Source organism: Lepidochelys kempii, chromosome 19, assembly GCF_965140285.1.
Source record: "Lepidochelys kempii isolate rLepKem1 chromosome 19, rLepKem1.hap1, whole genome shotgun sequence".
Classification (NCBI taxonomy): Eukaryota; Metazoa; Chordata; order Testudines; family Cheloniidae; genus Lepidochelys; species Lepidochelys kempii.
The window spans coordinates 16611069-16629923 of NC_136398.1; the positions used below are offsets into that span (position 1 = coordinate 16611069).

The following is an 18855-nucleotide window of genomic DNA, read 5'->3' on the forward strand; positions in this document are numbered from 1 at the left end:
GGCTGTGCAGGAACCCAGGGTGCCCCGCAAACACCCTCCCCCCCACCTTCCCACAAGACCTATTGTCAAAATGGAGAGAGCTACACTGTGGGATAGCTGCCCTCAGTGCTCTGCTCTCATCAGGGATGGAAGTGCTGCAAAGGTGAACACGATCTGATGCCTGTGGAAGTAAGTGAGTACACAAATCAGCGCTTTTCTTTCACCAGTTCACTATCGCCATTGAAACTGACAGCACAAAAACTCTGCAAGGGTAGACATAGCCTGATGCATTGCAAGTCATGTCCACCGAGTGCTGATCTGGGCCAGATTTTGGGGTGACCCACCAAACTCATTTTTACTTGTGATATAACCAAGGCTTGGACTTGGATTTCCAAAGGTGAAAGACTAACACACTCAGCCACTGTAGCACCACACCTGTTCCTGCTGCATACTTCCGATGCTCCGGGCTCCCATGATTCTTCAGTTTGTCTGTTTTCAATTTTATAGTAAAACTAGAAAGCAAAGGGTGAAGGTGGAAAAAATACCGTTCTCCTGTGGCCTGTGACCTCAAACTTCAGGTGAAAGGAGGCTACTTGGTTCAGTATAACATTCAATTTAGTTTACATAATAACTCGCTTCTGGACTTTTAAGTGAATAGCTGCCTGTGAATAGTAGATACACTTTATAAATTTGTGTGGCTCTGTTAAGAAGGGTAAGCATTCGGTTAATGGTCTTAGGATATCTGTAGCCTAGACTGAGAACACAAGCTAAAAAGCCAGTGGCTTGTGCTATGCAAGTAGCATTGTCATTAGCAGTCAGACATGGAGGGAGCAAGGTCTCATGGTTAAAGCACAGTGTGGTGATTTCTAAGTTCACTTTCCCCCGACTCGCTGTGACCGTGGGCCCAATCGTTCTGTGTCTGTAAAATCGAGACAAGGATAGTTAGCTGCACAAGAGAGTTTGCTGTGGAGCTTCATTAATATTTATCCGGTGCTTTGAACTCTTTAGTGGAAAAGCCACTATGTAAAAGAAGTAAATGGCATTCCTTTGCTATGGCACAGTATGTGAGGGAGAGACTAGAGCTGTGATTTTATTTTCAGGATTTGGTAAACTGAGGCACAGTAGATGCAAGTCACAATGTCCGTGCCGTATTGTTTGTGGGCCATTATTTAAGAATTAAAATGTGGTATAAAGTTTTATTTATTTATAAAAATGTGGGAGCTCCTTGAAGGTGCATTTGTTGCAACAGTTGATGCTGTCTTTACATTTTGACTTTAAAAAAAGTGACCCTCTGTCAACTAGAATCATGTGTTAACAAAAAGTGTTTAAATTAATTTGTAAATTGGAGGAATATTCAAAGTAATTTATTTCCTGTGCTGAGTTCATTTTATTGTTCAGCCTCTGTTTTGGGGATTTCCAATATGAGAATAAATGCTGGGAGACTGTCAACCTGATGAGACACACCCTGCTAGTTCAGTCCAGCACTCCCTCTCCTGCCTCCCAATGCTGTTGATGCTGCTCAGCCACAAGCAATGTTGAGGCACTGCAACTCATGTCAATAGAGTGCTGATCAGGACAGATTTTGTGTTGATTTTAGTGTTTAAAAGAGTACTATGTAAACCACCAAACTCACTTTTACTTGTGATATAACCAAAACTCCACTGTTACAGTTCTGAGCTGCCAAATGAGAACCCGTTTCATACAGCTATGTGTTGATTTTATAAATCATTTTTGAAGTTGGTCTGTTAGATTTTGTCTCATACTGTTAGGGATTTTGGAGTATCCTTGGGACCTCCCTGGCTATTCTGTGTGGAGCTAGGCACCTAACCTAGATCCACAGATACACACTCAAGTTGCAGTGGGGGAGGTTTAGGTTGGATATTAGGATAAAGTTTTTCACTAGGAGGGTGATGAAACACTGGAATGCGTTACCTAGGGAGGTGGTGGAATCTCCTTCCTTAGAAGTTTTTAAGGTCAGGCTTGACAAAGCCCTGGCTGGGATGATTTAATTGGGGATTGGTCCTGCTTTGAGCAGGGGGTTGGAGTAGATGACCTCCTGAGGTCCCTTCCAACCCTGATATTCTATGATTCTATGAAAAGGATCTTTAGGGCCAAATTTCTAAATTGGCCACCCTTTGGTGAGCGCGAACTTTCCCTAACTACTCACAAATCTAACTACCTGACTGCTGGTTCAAAGTCCTCTGGCTTGCTCCCACAGGTCGTCTCAAGAGCGCAAAAATGTGATTGCAAATTTTGTAAGTACAAATTTCGCCCACAAAAGAGGATATCAAGCCTTAGCATTTTGAGGACTGAGCATTGGCAGCATGGTTGGGGGACTAAGGAATGAAATATCAGGGAAGCTGCATATCTGGTATGCACTGAATTAGCAGAGCAGGATGTGTGTGGGGGGAATGGAATATCTGGAGGTCCAGATTAATGTGCATTGGTAGAACAGTGTGGGAGAAGTCAGCGCAGCACTTGCATGCATTGATCCTTATTCAAGACTTTATCAGCCATTGTCTTCATTAGCATCTATTGTAATTTAGCTGGAAATTAAAATGTTATTAAATAAATAAAAAAACTGAGTTCCTATCCTCAGACATTCTATTCAACAGCACAGTGAGTGATGGGCCAATGTGCTGTATTGTAGGCTAGGGACAGCTGCCTCATGGTGGCCCAGTATCACAGGTGCAGTATCATCGGATGACGTTTTGTCACTACACTGCCAGCGAAGTGAAAAATCAGTTCTTAGAGCTGTGTGAGTACTGTGTGCTGCTTGCCAAAAACAAATGTTATTAACAGAACCAGCACAACTATGGGAGAGGGCCCTGTATTTCATTCTGACTCGGGCATAGTTTATAATTGTATAAATGAAACTCCAGTTGCAGGATGAAATTCCACTCTCTTGAAGACATTTGGTTGTGCAGTGCAACTGATGGCACAAGTTGAGGGCAGTGGGCATGGGAAGTGCATATTGTAGGCTGCGGGAGGCTTTGCCTCCCCAAACAGCCCAGCATGGCCCTGCCCACGCTCCGCCCCAGGCCCCCTCCCGCTTGCCCTTCCCCCTTGACTCCAGCCCAGGAAGGCTGCTCATCTTCCAGTTGGGAAGCGGGCTGAGGGTAGGACGGCCACAGCAGGCCTGCGGCTGGGACTTGGGGTGGCTGGGGCCACCCAGCACTGGGGGGCCCCCCAGATGCTGGGGCCACACTGCCTGGTGCTGTGGGGGAGGCTGCAAGTGCTGGGGCTGCCCACCCTGTGCTCGGGGAGGGGCTGAGGGTGCTGAGGCTGGGGGCCACATGGTCTGCCCAGCACTTGGGGGTGGGGGGCGCACACCACCCACCTGCCTGTCTGGCACTCAGGGGGTTGCACGCTACCCACCTGCCCAGTGCTTGGGGGCTGGGGCGGGGGTGGAGGGGCTGGTGGCCACAGAGAGGGAGGAGGCTCTGGGCTCTGGCAGGAGAAGGGGGTGGGAGAGGAGAGGCCTCTGGCAGGAGGGGCAGGCCTGGTTGGCCTCCCCAAGCCGGCAGTTCACCTGCCATCTATGGCCGTGGATTTGCTCAGGTGTCTGTGAGGTCTGAATTTAGCCTGCAGATATTTATATTATTGGTGAGGACTGAAATGAACCTCAAATTCCAGAGGGAATTTTTAGTGCTGGTAGTTAGGAAGAAAACATCTCTATATTTGAATGCAGAGCACATTTCGCACCTGGAAATGGACTGCATTTAATTTACTCAGAGCCCGAGAAGGGCTCAAACAACACCTCCTACCCCAATCTCAGCAGTTTAGGGGAAGAGCTGTGGAATCTGAACCTTTGATCTGAATTGTTGAAATCCAGATCTGAATTTTGAGGCTCCTCTCAGCTCTGCCGCACCCACCTAGAGCTGTGCTCTGCCTGATGCCTACGTGGCTGACGTAAACAAACCTGTGATTTCCTGCATGCTGTCACACTGGCAGAAGGGATAACCCTGGGGATGTCCTTTTCATGAACATGCATGTCACCATATTAGTGAACCTGCCGAGTGAGGTTAACCAAGCCGCTAAGGACTCCTCCACCTGTTGGGACTGGGTTTGTGTACTCTCTCTGTTACCAGGCAAACTGCTCATCAGGGCACCTGGTGTCAGTCCTGCACTAACACTGCTGAGATGGCATTTTAATATATTGGTTTAATAATCACAGTGTGGTGTTGTTTTTCAGACTGAATTAAACCCTGAGCAAAAAAAGGAGGCACCCCATCAAAATTAAAGAAAATCAGTTCCACTGTAAGTAATCTCTGTTTTGTTTTAATGATTTAAAGTGGGTATAAGTCGAATATATATTCTGCCCTTCATACTGAAACAGTAGGACTTGTTTTTCTATTTGGTTGGTTGCTTTAGCTCTTTGCTCCAATATTTCTAGAGACATTTGCCAGATAAGCTTATCAAGAATGTAACTAATCCAACATCACATTAGCTTGTTTAACTTATATTAGTGACTCCAGTTACCAAAAATAATGACCGAAGCTGTGCTAATGCTCATGCAGATCACTGGTTACATCATAATTCTGTTTTGGTCACAAATATTTCTCTTTGAAGGTCTATGGCAGCATATCTTCTGTCACTCAAACCCATTGGCAAGAACTAGTTATCAGGAACATACAATACAGGAAGCAGAGAGTACTGTACTTACAACTCCATATGCTTTATTCATAGCTTGTATATTGTTTTTGAGTGGAAATATCTTACCATGTTTCACAGGAAAAAAAGAGACAAGATCTCTTGCAGTATATTTTGTTATATAGGGGGAAAGAACTCATTGACCTTCTGTGAACTTCATTCAGAACCAAAGATTGTTTGTTATGATTCCTCAGTGAGAATACATATAGCAGAGGCAGAGTTTCCACCGGAAGAACTTCAGACTAAGCAGGATGATCTTGTTCTAATTGAAACATACCCTAATGTATGAGAAAATAATTCCTTCTCTAGGGGTGTTCCTGAAAGCAGAGTTTTGTCACTTTGACGAAGAAGTTTCATCAGGGCTTTCAGTTTAAACTGAAAACAATTTATAAAACAACATGGGTTGCAAGTTTTCAAGAATCGCTTTTTCAAAACAAACTTGGGGACAAAAAAACCCCTCCCCAAACAAACAAAAATAAAACAAAACAAAACTCCTCAAACTCAGCAGAAAATGGTCTGGCTCCTTTAAGGGTACTTTTAATGAAATTCTCGTCCCGATCACAAGTCAGCTGTGAATTACAGCCTGTAGCACTCCTCATGCTGTGGGTCTCACCCCAAGTGACATAACAAGCACCTTGTCTGTGTGTTGCAGTACACACACAAGATGACATTCTCCCCTGTGCTGGGGTCAAGCATTGGGCATAGGCACGACTGAAGTCCTGCTTAAGCCCTATTTTGAAGGCTTGGATGAGTTTTTAGTGGTTTATGGACCTTGTGACTGGCCCTGTGCACAGGGTTGAGTTCCAGCACATGCAGGAATGTAGGATGCAAACAATAAATGAGACTGTTTAAAAAAGCATTTATAAGTATTTTGTAAAAAAATCGGGGTGGAATTTTGGTCCCATTGAAGTCAGTGGGAATTTTGTTATTGACTTCAGTGAGGACAGAACGTCACCCTTTGTGTTTGCCACTGCTAATGAAGCAGCCGATTTCTCTTCAAATATACCCGTTTTGGGGTCAAGTAAACCTATCTAGGGAGATACAATGTTCTAATGCAGCCAGGCATTTTTCAGATACTGGAAATGAATAAAAATAACAACCAAAACCCCTAGCTTGAATGTCTTTCGTATTTCCCCAGAGACATTCAAAAGTAGCTAAGATGTAGGTGTCTTCAGATCAGAATCTTTTTAAAGATCTGTTGATGTGGTGGCAACACAGTGTTCTGCTTTGCAGTAGTGTTGGGAAATCGCAAAGGGAGTGAAGGGTAATAGACCATGTACCACAGGAGGAAGCGGAGGGGTGAACAGAGAGTTCGGGGTGAATATAAAAGACTGAGAGGAAAAGAGGGGCTGCTTTTCAAAGAAAGAGAGGGGAGAAAATTAATACGAAACAGATTGAATAGTACAGCAAGATCAGGATAAAAAAGAAAATGGCATGGAGATGGACAGTATATGTTGGAGAATGGAAAGAGCTTGGGACAGCAATTTGAAGAAGGGACTAATCAAGAAAATAAATCTGGCCTGATTCCCCCTTCCCCTGTGGCCACTTTGCGTTGCTCAGGGGGTACAAAGCAGCCAAATTCTGGCCAGAAGTGGCCAGTGGAGAATTTCCCTTGTATATGGGAATGCTCTGCTGGTGTTAAGTTGTCAGAGTCAGCATATCCACCTCCTGCATCAGCCACCTCCTTTTCTCCTCCAGCATAAGTGCCGTGTTGGCAGAAGAAGAGAACATGGGGGAACAGAACTCCACTACATTTCTTCTCTACTGGCATAATGCAGAGCAGCTCCTCAGCTGCTCTAACTTATCTCAGAGCTAGGGAGTGGAGGGTCAGACAACCAAAACCAGCCCCTGAGAGGCACCCCACACACTACTTTATCCTGTGCCAAGCAGAGTTCAGACACAGGGGAAAACCTTGCCCCCTACTTTTAGGTTCATGACATTTATTCTTGTTCCTTTATTTATTGTATTTTCCCTGGAGAATTATAATTCTGGGGTAAGGGGATTGGTTTTAGAACTTTTTTGTTCTGTTAACATTGCCAACTACTTTGGATACAGTCATTCAGTAACTGAAGAAAAAGATAGAAAGTATCTTGAATTTCTCCAGAATGCCCACACTTGATGAGTTGTCAATTGATTGGTTTTTTTTAAATGTTAACTGCCATGCAAAGATCCCAGCAGAAACAGCTGGGATCGACTTCTTCATTGGAGAAGGCTAGAGATCGTGTTTGGGTTGACACAACGAATCATCTCAAAGCCCTCCCCCAAATCATAAAGGTGTCATTGTCCACAGAGTTGTGATCATGGAGGCCATAGGAAAAAGCAAAATGCAGACTTTTTTCTGGCTTATCGCAAAGTGCTGTAGCTGGCAGTTTTTAATGCATGGGTTTGAGCTTGTGTGTGTGTGTGAGAGAGAGAGGGAGAGAGAGAGAGAGCTCACAGCTTTCTTAAAAAGTCTCTGCTTAGATCCATTTCCAGCAAACTAAAGTCATAAGAAAAGAAATGCCAGACCGCTTCTGTCTTATCTTACTGGTGTGCTGAGCAAAGAGCACTGATTTTAAACAAAAACTAACACTATCACTTCATTTACAGGACATTTTGTAATCTTGTAGCACCATGTTCATGATGAAGAATGTTAACTAAAACAGAGAAATGATACTGAAGTTGATTCTCTTCTTTGGAATCTGGGGACTTGGGTCTGTTAGATCCCAAGTTCTCCTTTCACACTCCCATGATCCATCTGTGCACCGTAAATGTAAATATGACAAGAAGCTGGTGGCTAAATTAATGTTCTATTCCATAGACTACCGCTGGCATGAGGGCATCACAGAGAGGCAGCTGTGTCGAAACTACAATGCACTGGTATAAGTCTAGGAATGAGCCCAGAGCAGGGTAATTCTTAAAATTGTGACAAGCGTGACAAGGACATGCAGTTAATCATCAGTGCTACCAAAAATGATGAGTGTTCTGCCTCAAGCTGACTGGTCCTAGCTGGTGTTAGTCAGACATGCGCTGGCAGCCAGGTCCATTTAAAAAGAAGGTTTCAAAACGATAATGAATTGCTCCTTTTAGCAACAAACTTGTGAATAAGATAAGGCATCCTCTTTAGATTGCTGTTGCAAGTCCGCGAGGTGCTCAGCAGATAGTGGAAGGGCATGAAGCTCCAGGACAAACGTGAGCACTGAGCAGAATCCACGTGTAGACAAAAGGAAGTAAGTCTCAAGTTCCTTTGAGCGCGGGTTCACGAAGCTCCTGTCTACACTAGAAAGAAAGGTATTTTGATTTTGTTTAAATGTGCTAGCTAATGCGCTGTAAGCGGTGTTTAGAAATGTGCCAGCAGTTAGTGTGGATAGCGTTTGGTCCTTTCCAGCACAAGCCAGCTGGTTGTGACGAATGCTAGGATGCTGCCACATTTTTCAACTCCATTAATTAAAAATGGTAGCTGGCAGGTTTTTAAAATAACACCTTTGTTTTCTAGTTGAGACAGGGCCTCACTCACAGAGACAATGGGATGGTCAAACACAACCATCAGCTAGGCAACATGTTCCCCTGTTGAGCCTCACTGCTGTTATTTCCGGTAGTGAATTGGGGACTGTGGAGCAGTACTCTCCATAACACAGGATGGGGATTCCTTGTATTCCTCATCCAGCTCAGCACCATTTACCTCATGCTCACGTACCAACACGTTCCATCTGGCCAGGATCAAACTATTAAGTAGCAGCATTTTGATTAAGATGTTTTATTAAATCAATTGATCCCTCTTCATAGAATCATAGAACTGGAAGGGACCTTGAGAGGTCATCTAGTCCAGTCCCCTGCGCTCATGGCAGGACTAAGTATTATCTAGGCCATCCCTGACAGGTGTTTGTCTAACCTGCTCTTAAAAATCTCCAATGATGGAGATTCCATCACCTCCCTAGGCAGTTTACTCCAGTGCTTAACCTTGAGGCTCACGCACAGCCATTAGCATGCAAAGGCACACCCAGCAAAGTTACATGAAAGCTCTCCCAGCCACTCAGGAACTGGGACACCTGCAAATCTCCCAGCCCCAGCATTGCACCCCAGAAATGTGTATGTTACACTATTCAAGATCCTCTTGATCAGTGTAAGCTCATTAGTTTGTCATTTCATCAAAGCAAATTATCATGCCACAACCTTTGTTAACCTGAGTAGGGATTCCCCCAGACACTTCAACCAAAAACACACTGGTTGAGATAAAATATGAAAACAAGTTTATTAACTATGGTGTGACCGGGATCCCAGGGGAGCCGCGCTGAGGTTACTCAATTAGGGTGAACTACAAAGAATGGGGCAGACAATACCCAAAGCTGGTGGATATTCCAATCCTTAGATTTACCAAGCCAGCACAAAACAGCTTCTATAATACCTTGCTCGTTACCCAGAAGCCAACAACACAGTTCCCTTAAAGCCACCCAGCCTCAGGCCTCAACCCCCACACCCAAGTCAAATATGATGAGGATTACTGAAAATCTTATTCATCATATAAGAAAGTTCTACCAATCCCAAAGGATTGGACACATTACCTCCCAGGTTAATTAATATTCCAGATTTTACCCAAATACACGCTTACAGCCAATTCTTATTAACTAAACTAAAATTTATTAAAAAAGAAAAGAGAGAGAGTATTGGTTAAAAGATCAGAATACATACAGGCATGAGTACAGTTCTGAGATCAGATTCATAGTAGAGATGATGAGCTTTGTAGTTGCAAAGAATTCTTTCAGGATTAGTCCATAGGTTATAGTCCATAATCAGGTTCATAATCAGGGTGATACAGATAGGACTGGAAATCTCAGTCTTATGACTTAAGCTTCACTGCATGAAGCATCAAGCAGATCTGAGATAAGGATCAGGACCCAAAGGTTTTTATGCAGTTTCAGGCCTTCTTTTGACAGCTTGAAGTCCTTAGGCGAACAATACGCAATCATAGAGACTCTGAAGTAGACCTGTTTCCTAAGCATCACCAGTAATTAGCTACATGGATTAACATAAGGCAATTGCCTGTTTTCCACCACTCACAGGTGATTTGCTGTACATTTCAAAGAGAGGTGAATACATTGATATCACTATATTTACAATTAATTTAAAAGTTAATATTTCCTTTTGATCTCTTAATTAACAGAATACAGCATAGACAGGGACTGTTTGACTACACTTTTAACCTCTAACAAGATATGTGTACACACATACAATTAATATCACCTCTAACGTCTAACAATATAGGTTTGCATTTCAAAGTTCTAGCCTATCTGCCATGGAATGGCCCTAATTACCATTCACATACTTTTCTAACATGTCTCTAAAGTTTGGATCTGGGTCCTTTATCCTGCAGGATGCTTAACCCTTTCAGGCCATGCATCATACTTTGTATAAGATTTGTTGCAATTATATAACAGTGGTAGAAACAATGATTTGCATGGTCATATTCCAGTCTGATAATGTCACATATGGAAAGATAGATTTTAAGTGATTATAAGTGATACAAGCATAAAAAGTCAGAATTGGTTACAAAAGGAAATAAAATGATAAAATTACAATCTAATTCCTAAACTTTACCAAGATAAGTAAAATTTGAAGCAAACAACTTTCTCATCACACCAGATGCTGCAGGCAGTTTACAGTGCATAGTTCTTAGTTTGCAGGCTGGATCCCCTTACAGCCTGGGACCATTCCTCTAGTTCAATGATGCTTCTTTGTCTTTCAAACGATCTTGCTCTGTGAGTAGAGGTGAGGGGAGGAGAGGTAATTTGGGTGTAATGTGTTCTCCCTTCTTATATCCCAACTCCTCGTACTGGAACAATCCTTGCTGTGTCATGGGGTTAGGCAGTCCGATTGGCTACCTGCCCTACAATCACTCCTTCATATGAATTGCAGATTCTTGCTTGCACCTTCTATATATGTGCAGCTGGACATTCAAGGCCTTTATTTACTGTCCTTTGTTACCTCTGAGGGGTTAGTCTGTGGGTGTTTCCCAGACTCACAGTATGTTTCAAGAACAAACCTATAACAAAATCTCATATCTCCATATACAATGTTGATGCACAAATTTTGACAGGACAACAATGTTCAGCAAATTATGACTTTTCAAATGATACCACACAAGACATACTTTGTACAAAATATATCATAACCCCATATAAAAATGGTGAATATGGTTGATACAGGGTATTATTTTGAGGTACAGTGTGTCACAACATTGTACTTGCCAGTTGTTCCTACTTAAGAGACACAATCCAATTTTTCTCACAAGACACTGGCTGTCTTCCATTCCATCCCTCTAAGAAGCTCTCCTATTCTCCTTAAAAGCTTTTGTTTGTTGACTGGCACAACAGGTTAACAGAGTCTCATATCCAAGTTCACTGTAAGTGGGTTGCCCTATATAACCAATTCACTTGATTTTCAGAGGGCTGAGCTCCCACTTTCTTCAGTTTGAGTTATGGGTGCTCAGCATCTCTGAAATGAAAATCAGACTTTTTATTTTGGTGACTAAATTTAGGCACTCAGGTTTGAAAATTGCAGCCCCCATATTCAGAATATGCTCTAGATAAGGATATTGCAGATGGGAGAGAACTGTAACCTCTATGCATATGATTTAAAAAAAGTGATATAATACCGTTAATGCAATTAACTCCAGTGACTGGAGAGAGTCTCAGAGACATGCTCCAAAACAGCTGTATTATTCCTTTAAGTCCTTTAACATGCTGAAAGCTCACAAAGCTAAGTTCCTCTCTTATACTGACATGTACAGGTATCCATTGCAGGGTGCTGAAATTCCAAAGATTCTTTCTGGGAGTTGCTGTTCACTGTTGCCACGTGCCCCCACACCTGGCAGATAAGTCCATGCACTTGGAAATCAATACATTGTGAATTACAGCCAGGTTATAAGAGGACTGGAGAGGCTGAGAGCAGTGGCAATGGCCCGTCAGCAACAGAGCAAGCTAAATATTGGAGTCTGATTGATATGAGAGATGTCTAGGAATATGAAAAGCATGGCAATTATATTGTTTAGGTGCCTAGAGTAATGACAAAAAAACAAGTGAGGTGTCCTACTGTTCTGAATTTTAATCTCACTGTAGTTCTCAAAGATGATGTTGAATGACAGTTATGATAATGTATACTGATCTGAGAATGTGGTATACCAGTCAAGGATTCTGTTTTCAAATGTGGTCATGTAAACAGGACATCCCAAGCCCACACTGGGTTGTTAAAATGGTAGGCCCATAAACCTAGCATTTACGCACACAATGCCAATGTGAGCAACCCCATATTTGAGATATGGGCATCTGACAGGAGCAGCACTAAAATAAGTCTCCATGTCATTATCTATTAGAAAAAAATGATAAACTCAGGGAGTTTACTTAAAGGGACACAAGCAATTTAAGAAAACCATATTCTGTATGATTTTTTTTACGTACTGCTATTACTAGTGACACCTAAGATTATTGCAACATTAAGAGACTTAGAAGGAGAGAGATTGTTCTCTGTTTTTCAGTGTATTTACTTGGTGCATTTGGTAACACTTTGTATGTACTTAGTTCCATGGTTTTCTTTGGATAGTCCATTAAATTAGGTAGGAAAATGTGATTATAAAACTATAAAAATTGGCAGGGGTTGTGGGAGAAGTCAAGCAGTTGTAAGATCTGAAATGACTTTTAACTCATTTTTTTTAAAAATACTGTGACTAGATTTCAAGTTGTTTGTATCCCTCTAGCTTCAGTTACTGTTACAGTGCCTGGGTACGCATGTAGTGAAGAGAGAGTAGATCCCTGAGTTTTCACAGCAGTAATATTTAGGTTTGCATTGTCACTCAAAATGTTAAAAATGGTAAGAATTAGTTGAACTATTATGAATTTTCTTTTGTATAGAATGTTTGTTATCCTCTATAAAAATATAACAGTATTTCATTGGTGAAATATGAATGCTGCAGTAATTTGTGTCTTGGTTAATGTGATTACAGAAATGTGGGGAATACTTTTTCGAGGCCTTTGAACTCAAAAGTGGAAGAGCAGGAAGACACGGGGAACACACACCATTCAGTGTTATTTTCCTTGTAAAGGAAAACGATGATTATGTGATGAGCACTAAAGTCTCAAGTTTTCAAAGGTTTGCATAACAAACAAGAGACACATTGTGGGTTGCTTCTTGACTTTGAAGGCTTGCCACTGTCAACTGAAATAAAATGGCAAGATTTAAAGCCTTAACCAAGTTCACAAGGAAAACATTTGGACTAAAAGTTTTGGACAGTTTTCTCTCTTTGAAGTAGTTTGTCATGCATTACCAATGTGAACTTTATTGACCCTGAAACATTTTTTTGAATCAAATAGCAACTAGTGATACTTTAGTAAAATCTTATATCAACAGCCATCTCTTGGTAGCTCCAGCTTCATAGCAAATGCAGGCAAAGCAGGGAATCTACAGAGGAGACCTTTATTATTCATAAATGAAGCCTGCCAAAACCTGCCCAAAATAGCATTCAAAGACCCTTTTAAGGTCATGGATCCTGAACAAAGCCAGAAAAGCACAAAAAAGGCTGAGGAAAGTCCCAGAAAGAGGCTTACCAAAGGAGAGGCTTTCCACTCCAGTATTTCATCTGCCTCTACGTATCAGGGCAGCTCTACGTCTTCACAAGCAACCCCTCTTCTTGATATCAGATCGCTGCAGCACTTTTCTGGCTCCTTGCCAATTCCAAGAGAGGAATCTCAGGAGAAAATTGGAAGTCAGAAGCAACCCAAGCATTCCTCTTTGGAGCACGCTCCTCACGTTTCACAGCTTCAGCAGCATTCACTGTCACCAGCATTTATGTCTCCTGGAAAACCAGAGCAGATCCTTGAAGGGCCCACATGGCAGCTAGTCGATCCAGTAAGACCGGGTCCTTCTGGCTCTTTTTCGTCACCTGGGCTTCATTCTCATCACAGCCAGCTCATACCTTCCCATTCACCAATCCTTCCTGGAGAGGACATGCCATCCGTTCAAAAAGTCTATATCCCTCGACCTTCCCAAGTTTCCTTAAAACAAACTGAGGAAGTGCACAAGAAGGAGAAGAAACCGCAGAAGCCAGGCAAATACATTTGTCAGTACTGCAGTAGGCCTTGTGCAAAGCCAAGTGTTCTCCAGAAACATATCAGATCACACACAGGTGAGCGGCCATACCCTTGCATTCCATGTGGCTTTTCTTTTAAGACTAAAAGCAATTTGTATAAACATAGGAAGTCTCATGCTCATAGAATAAAAGCGGGGCTGGCCTCAGGAATTGGAGCAGAGATGTATCCTTCCAGTTTGGAAATGGAAAGGATCGGTGGGGAGGAATTTGAAGAACCTACTGAAGGAGAAAGCACAGATTCAGAAGAGGAGACAGGTGCAATGTCAGGTCATTCAGTAGAACTATCACCCCGGCGAAAGCACACCCTGTTATCTAGTAGTTTGCATAGTCTAGGAAGCCAAGGTTCCAGCCACGACCGGTGTTCATTATCCCATTCCAGTATGTCTCAGTCTCTTGAGGACAACATGCAGTTTGTGGAGCCCTCATCTGATCATGCTTTGAGCCACAAATCGGAAGATACACATACTATAAAACAGAAGCTTGCACTCCGATTAAGTGAAAGGAAGAAGGTGATAGATGAGCAGGCGTTCCTTAGCCCTGGCAGTAAAGGAAGTACAGAGTCAGGCTACTTCTCGCGATCAGAAAGTGCAGAACAACAAATCAGCCCACCAAATACAAATGCAAAATCTTATGCAGAAATTATTTTTGGGAAATGTGGGAGAATTGGGCAAAGGACAGCAATGTTAGCTGCGACCACAACCCAGGGGTTTCCACACGTGTCCACTGAAGATAAGCCTAGCATGGTACCATTGTCTGTGCCCAGAACACAGGTTATTGAACACATCACTAAGCTAATTACAATTAATGAAGCTGTTGTAGATACCAGTGAAATAGATAGTGTGAAGCCTAGAAGAAGTTCTTTATCTAGACGTAGCAGCATTGAATCTCCAAAGTCTGGTGCATATAGAGAACCATTTCAGTTTGACAGCAAGTCTGGTTCCAGTAGCCAGTTGAATGCATCAAAATCATTGACATCTCATGGTGAAAAAATTAAGCCTGAACAATCATTGTTATCCCTTCAGCAATCCCACAGTGCCACAGAGACAGTGCCTCTCCTAAGAAGCCATTCAATGCCTTCTGCTGCCTGCACTATAAGCTCCCCTCAGACCTTTAGAGGTAGTTATTCATTTGATGACCACATCATGGAATCTGATGTCGTAAGCCGCAGTCAAGTGTTTTCTTCACATCCTCGAATGCTAAAACGACAACCAGCTATTGAGCTACCTTTGGGAATGGAATATGGTTCAGAGGAGGTTAGCTCAGTAAGCAAAGAAACCGTTTCCAAACCTGCCGAGGAACAAGAAATCAAGGAAAGTGATCTGACGAGAAAGTCAAGGAAGGGTCCGAAAGTTAAAGGGTTCATTTATGAGTGTAATATCTGTGGTGCTCGCTACAAGAAAAGGGATAATTATGAAGCGCATAAGAAATATTACTGTTCAGAACTTCAGATCTCAAAGCCTCATTCTTCCAGTTCCCATACCTCTTCAGAAGCTGAGAAAAGTCTTGTGGATCCTGATACATGGCCGCAGATGATGCATTACAAGCTGGGGACCAGTTTAGAGCTTACTCCACTCAGAAAAAGACGAAAAGAAAAGAGCCTTGGTGACGATGAGGACCCTCCAGCTTTTGAGTTGCCTGAAACTCCCTCATCCAGCATGAGGCCAGTAAGTCAGTTTGCTAACCCAGCATCATCGGATGTTGCTTTGAACTTACCCCGTGAGTCCATTAAGTCACCAGCTGATACAGGTAAAGCCATCCCGCTCACTGAAGTTAGTGCTGGCTTTCTCTCCAGAACTACAAAGCCAGTTTCTAGTACAGAAAGCAAAGAGAGAAGAAAAACTTCAAAAGAGATCTCTGTCATCCAGCATACAAGTTCCTTCGAGAAGTCTGATTCTATAGAACAGCTGAGTGGCTTGGAAGCAGAAGAAAAACCTTTAACCCAGTACTCATCTCAGCCAGCAATGCAGCACAATAGGCCACCTCATTCTCTGCAGCCAAAGCTGGTACGCCAACCCAACATCCAGGTCCCTGAGATTCTTGTCACTGAAGAGCCTGATAGACCTGAAACCGAGCCTGAGCCACCTCCTAAAGAGCCAGAAAAAACTGAGGAATTTCAGTGGCCTCAGAGAAGCCAAACTCTCTCCCAACTTCCTGCCGAGAAACTCCCGCCAAAAAAGAAAAGGCTGCGGCTGGCAGAAATGGCTCAGTCTTCTGGAGAGTCCAGTTTTGAGTCCGTCTCCCTGACGAGAAGTCCAAGTCAGGAAAGTAGTATATCCCATGGCTCCAGCCATTCCATTTCATTTGATCGTGAAGAATACAGTAAATCCGAGGCTGTCAGCCAGCCCTCTGAATCCCATACTAAACCCCTTGGCATTGGCTCACATATGTTAATGGTACCGAGCCACCATCATCATTCCAGGGAAATGCGAAGATCTGCTTCTGAGCAGACCCCTAATGTGTCTCATCCTTCTCAGATGTCGGAGCCCCGTAGTAAATCATTTGACTATGGAAGCTTGTCATCTTCTTCTGCTTCAATACCTGGCCCTTCAGTTTCCTCGGCTCCACAGGAGAGGAGGAAGTGCTTTCTGGTTAGGCAAGCATCTCTTACCAGTCATCCAGAGCATGAGCCAGACTCAGCCCCAAAAGGAAGGCAAGAGACAGAAGAACTATTGCCTTCTTCCAGTAAATCTCCTGCCACCAGTTTGCCCCATCAGCCTACATCTTCATTGTCCTCATCCCCACATGGTGATAAGAGTCAGCCAAAAGATAGCCCTCAGCCTGTGTACAGCCAGCCATACTCTGAGGCTCTGCAGGTGTTTCATCATCCGATGCCACAACTAGCACTGCATGAAAAACAGCGTATGTCCCCACAAGTATCTCTCTTCCCTTTCCAGCACCTTCTGCCGCAGCCAGGACAGTCTTCAGAGCTCTTCTCCACTCATACTGTGTCCGACATCCTCTCTGCTCAATTTCCTATGCCACAGATTCCTCCCTCTATATTTCAGACACCACCACTTCCTCTTCAGCAGGCTCTTCTCCACCCAGGCCAGCTTCACGTTGTCCCTCCATTAATGTCACATCCAGCAGAAGTACCATACAGGCAGCACGCTTCATTCTTACCTGTCCATTACCCAGGCTCCTCACCGCTCCCTTCTGCATTTTTTCTACCTCTACAGTCTCCGTTTGCTCTCCCGTTGCCGAGTGAGGTTGGTGGCCATTTACCACAGATCAAATCCAGTGTCTCTCCACCAGCAGGAGCCTCCAGCCTTTCTCCATGCACAGAGTACAGCTCTGACAGCAGGTTACATCCTTTGACCAGCACAACCAGCCCTTCAGCCTCAGTCTCCACATCTCAGCTGATGGTTCCTACATGTCCGGCTCCTATGGTATCACTTGTAGTCCCCGTTCGCATTCAGACTAACATGCCAACCTATGGGAGTGCAATGTATACTACTCTTTCTCAAATCCTAGTCACTCAGTCCCAGTGTAGTCCATCTTCTATTGTCCTTCCAAAGTTTGATGATTGCCAACCCAAAGGTGCCCTGGTGTGCAGCTCTGACGTTCATGGAATAGGCTTCGATTTGGCACAGATGATCACAGAGGATCAAAGAAGCATCTTCCAGACTCCATATCTCAGAGTGCCATTGCCATTACCAGAAAGGAAGGGCTATATGCCACTCACCTCCCCATCAGAAAGTGTCCTGGGATTGGAAGGAGGCTCATCAACAGTTGGTGGAAGCAAGCGGATGCTCTCTCCAGCTGGTAGCTTGGAGCTGACGATGGAAACACAGCAGCAGAAAAGAGTGAAAGAGGAGGAAGTCTCTGAAGTGGAAGAAAAGTTGGAAGTGGTGAAGCCGTCCAGTGCAATAGAGGAGGGGAAAAAGCAGGATATATCTCACTTTCTGCCAGAGAGCCAAGGCCGACTTGAGGTTGAAACTCCACCTAGTTTGTCCTCAAAGCAGTCTGAGCCAAAGGAAATCCCAAGTATTATGCCACCAGCCTTGCCACATTCAGGTGCTTCGAGCTTTGAGGCACTGGAGGAATACACACCACAAGCTGGCAAGCAGTTCCGAAGCAAGACACCTTTGCAAACAGTGAAGAAGGAAGACTCCAAAGAGCTAGCAGAACACCCCCTACCCAATCCTCCGAGCCCAGCGCCTCATTTCGACGTCACGCAAAGTGCAATGAAGTCTCGAGAAGGTACAGATCTGAAGAAGGTACTTCAGTTCCCCAGTCTCCACACAACTACTAATGTCAGTTGGTGCTATTTAAACTACATAAAGCCAAATCACATCCAGCAAGTCGACGGAAGGTCCTCAGTGTATGCCAGCTGGTGCATTAGCTTGTATAATCCCAACCTCCCAGGTATATCTACTAAAGCAGCCCTCTCACTCCTGAGATCCAAGCAGAAGGTGTGCAAAGAAATCTATACCATGGCTACCGCTCCACGTCCAGAGACAGGCAGGCTTGTGCCGTCCAGCTCCAGGAAGCCAAAAATGACAGAGGTAAGAAAAGTGTTGGCTTTCCTCCTATCTATGTGGGCGGGGGGCAGAAATGGAGGGAGGAGAGGTCTTAATTTAGTAGGGGCTCCTTGTGCATCTCTTTCTCATCCTGGTGAATGCTTACCCTCCGTGGGACAGCGGGAGTGCGTAAGAACGCAAAACACGCTCTTGGCCAAAAGACACTGGCAAAACTGCTTTATGGCAGGATATTATAAAATTCTGTGTCTACTTGTCTGGCAATCAGCAGAGCAGTATGTGATCGCCTCCTTACGTTGAACTACCAGTACTAAGCACAAAAGATGACACTTATATTTGCCTTGATGCCTTGATATTTCAGTTTTTTAAAAAAAATTATAAAAGTTATTTTTTTTTATTTTGTGAAATGTTAATAAAAAACAAACTCGTGTATAGGTACAGATGTTTTAGGTAATGGGATTCCATCTGTAAGTGTACCTACCTATCCCACAGTCATCACCATGGTATCTGAACGCTCAAAAGTACTCAGGGCCAGATTTACAAAGATATTTAGGACCCTAAAGATGCAGATAGGCACGTCATAGGATTTACTAAAGCACCTAAACATCTTGGGCACTTAACTCCCAT

General features: G+C 43.5%; 1 protein-coding gene across 6 annotated transcripts in view; it reads left to right on the forward strand.

The window, feature by feature from the left end:
• HIVEP3 (HIVEP zinc finger 3) overlaps positions 1–18855 on the forward strand; it is a 493156-nt gene that overhangs the window by 383066 nt on the left and 91235 nt on the right. For all 6 annotated transcript variants that reach the window (XM_078849452.1, XM_078849453.1, XM_078849451.1 and 3 more), the window contains 2 exons: positions 4175–4239; positions 12608–18255. In XM_078849452.1, coding sequence (XP_078705578.1) covers positions 13144–18255 — 5112 coding nt within the window. In that variant the 5' untranslated portion in view covers positions 4175–4239; positions 12608–13143. The remainder of the gene's footprint in view (positions 1–4174; positions 4240–12607; positions 18256–18855) is intronic.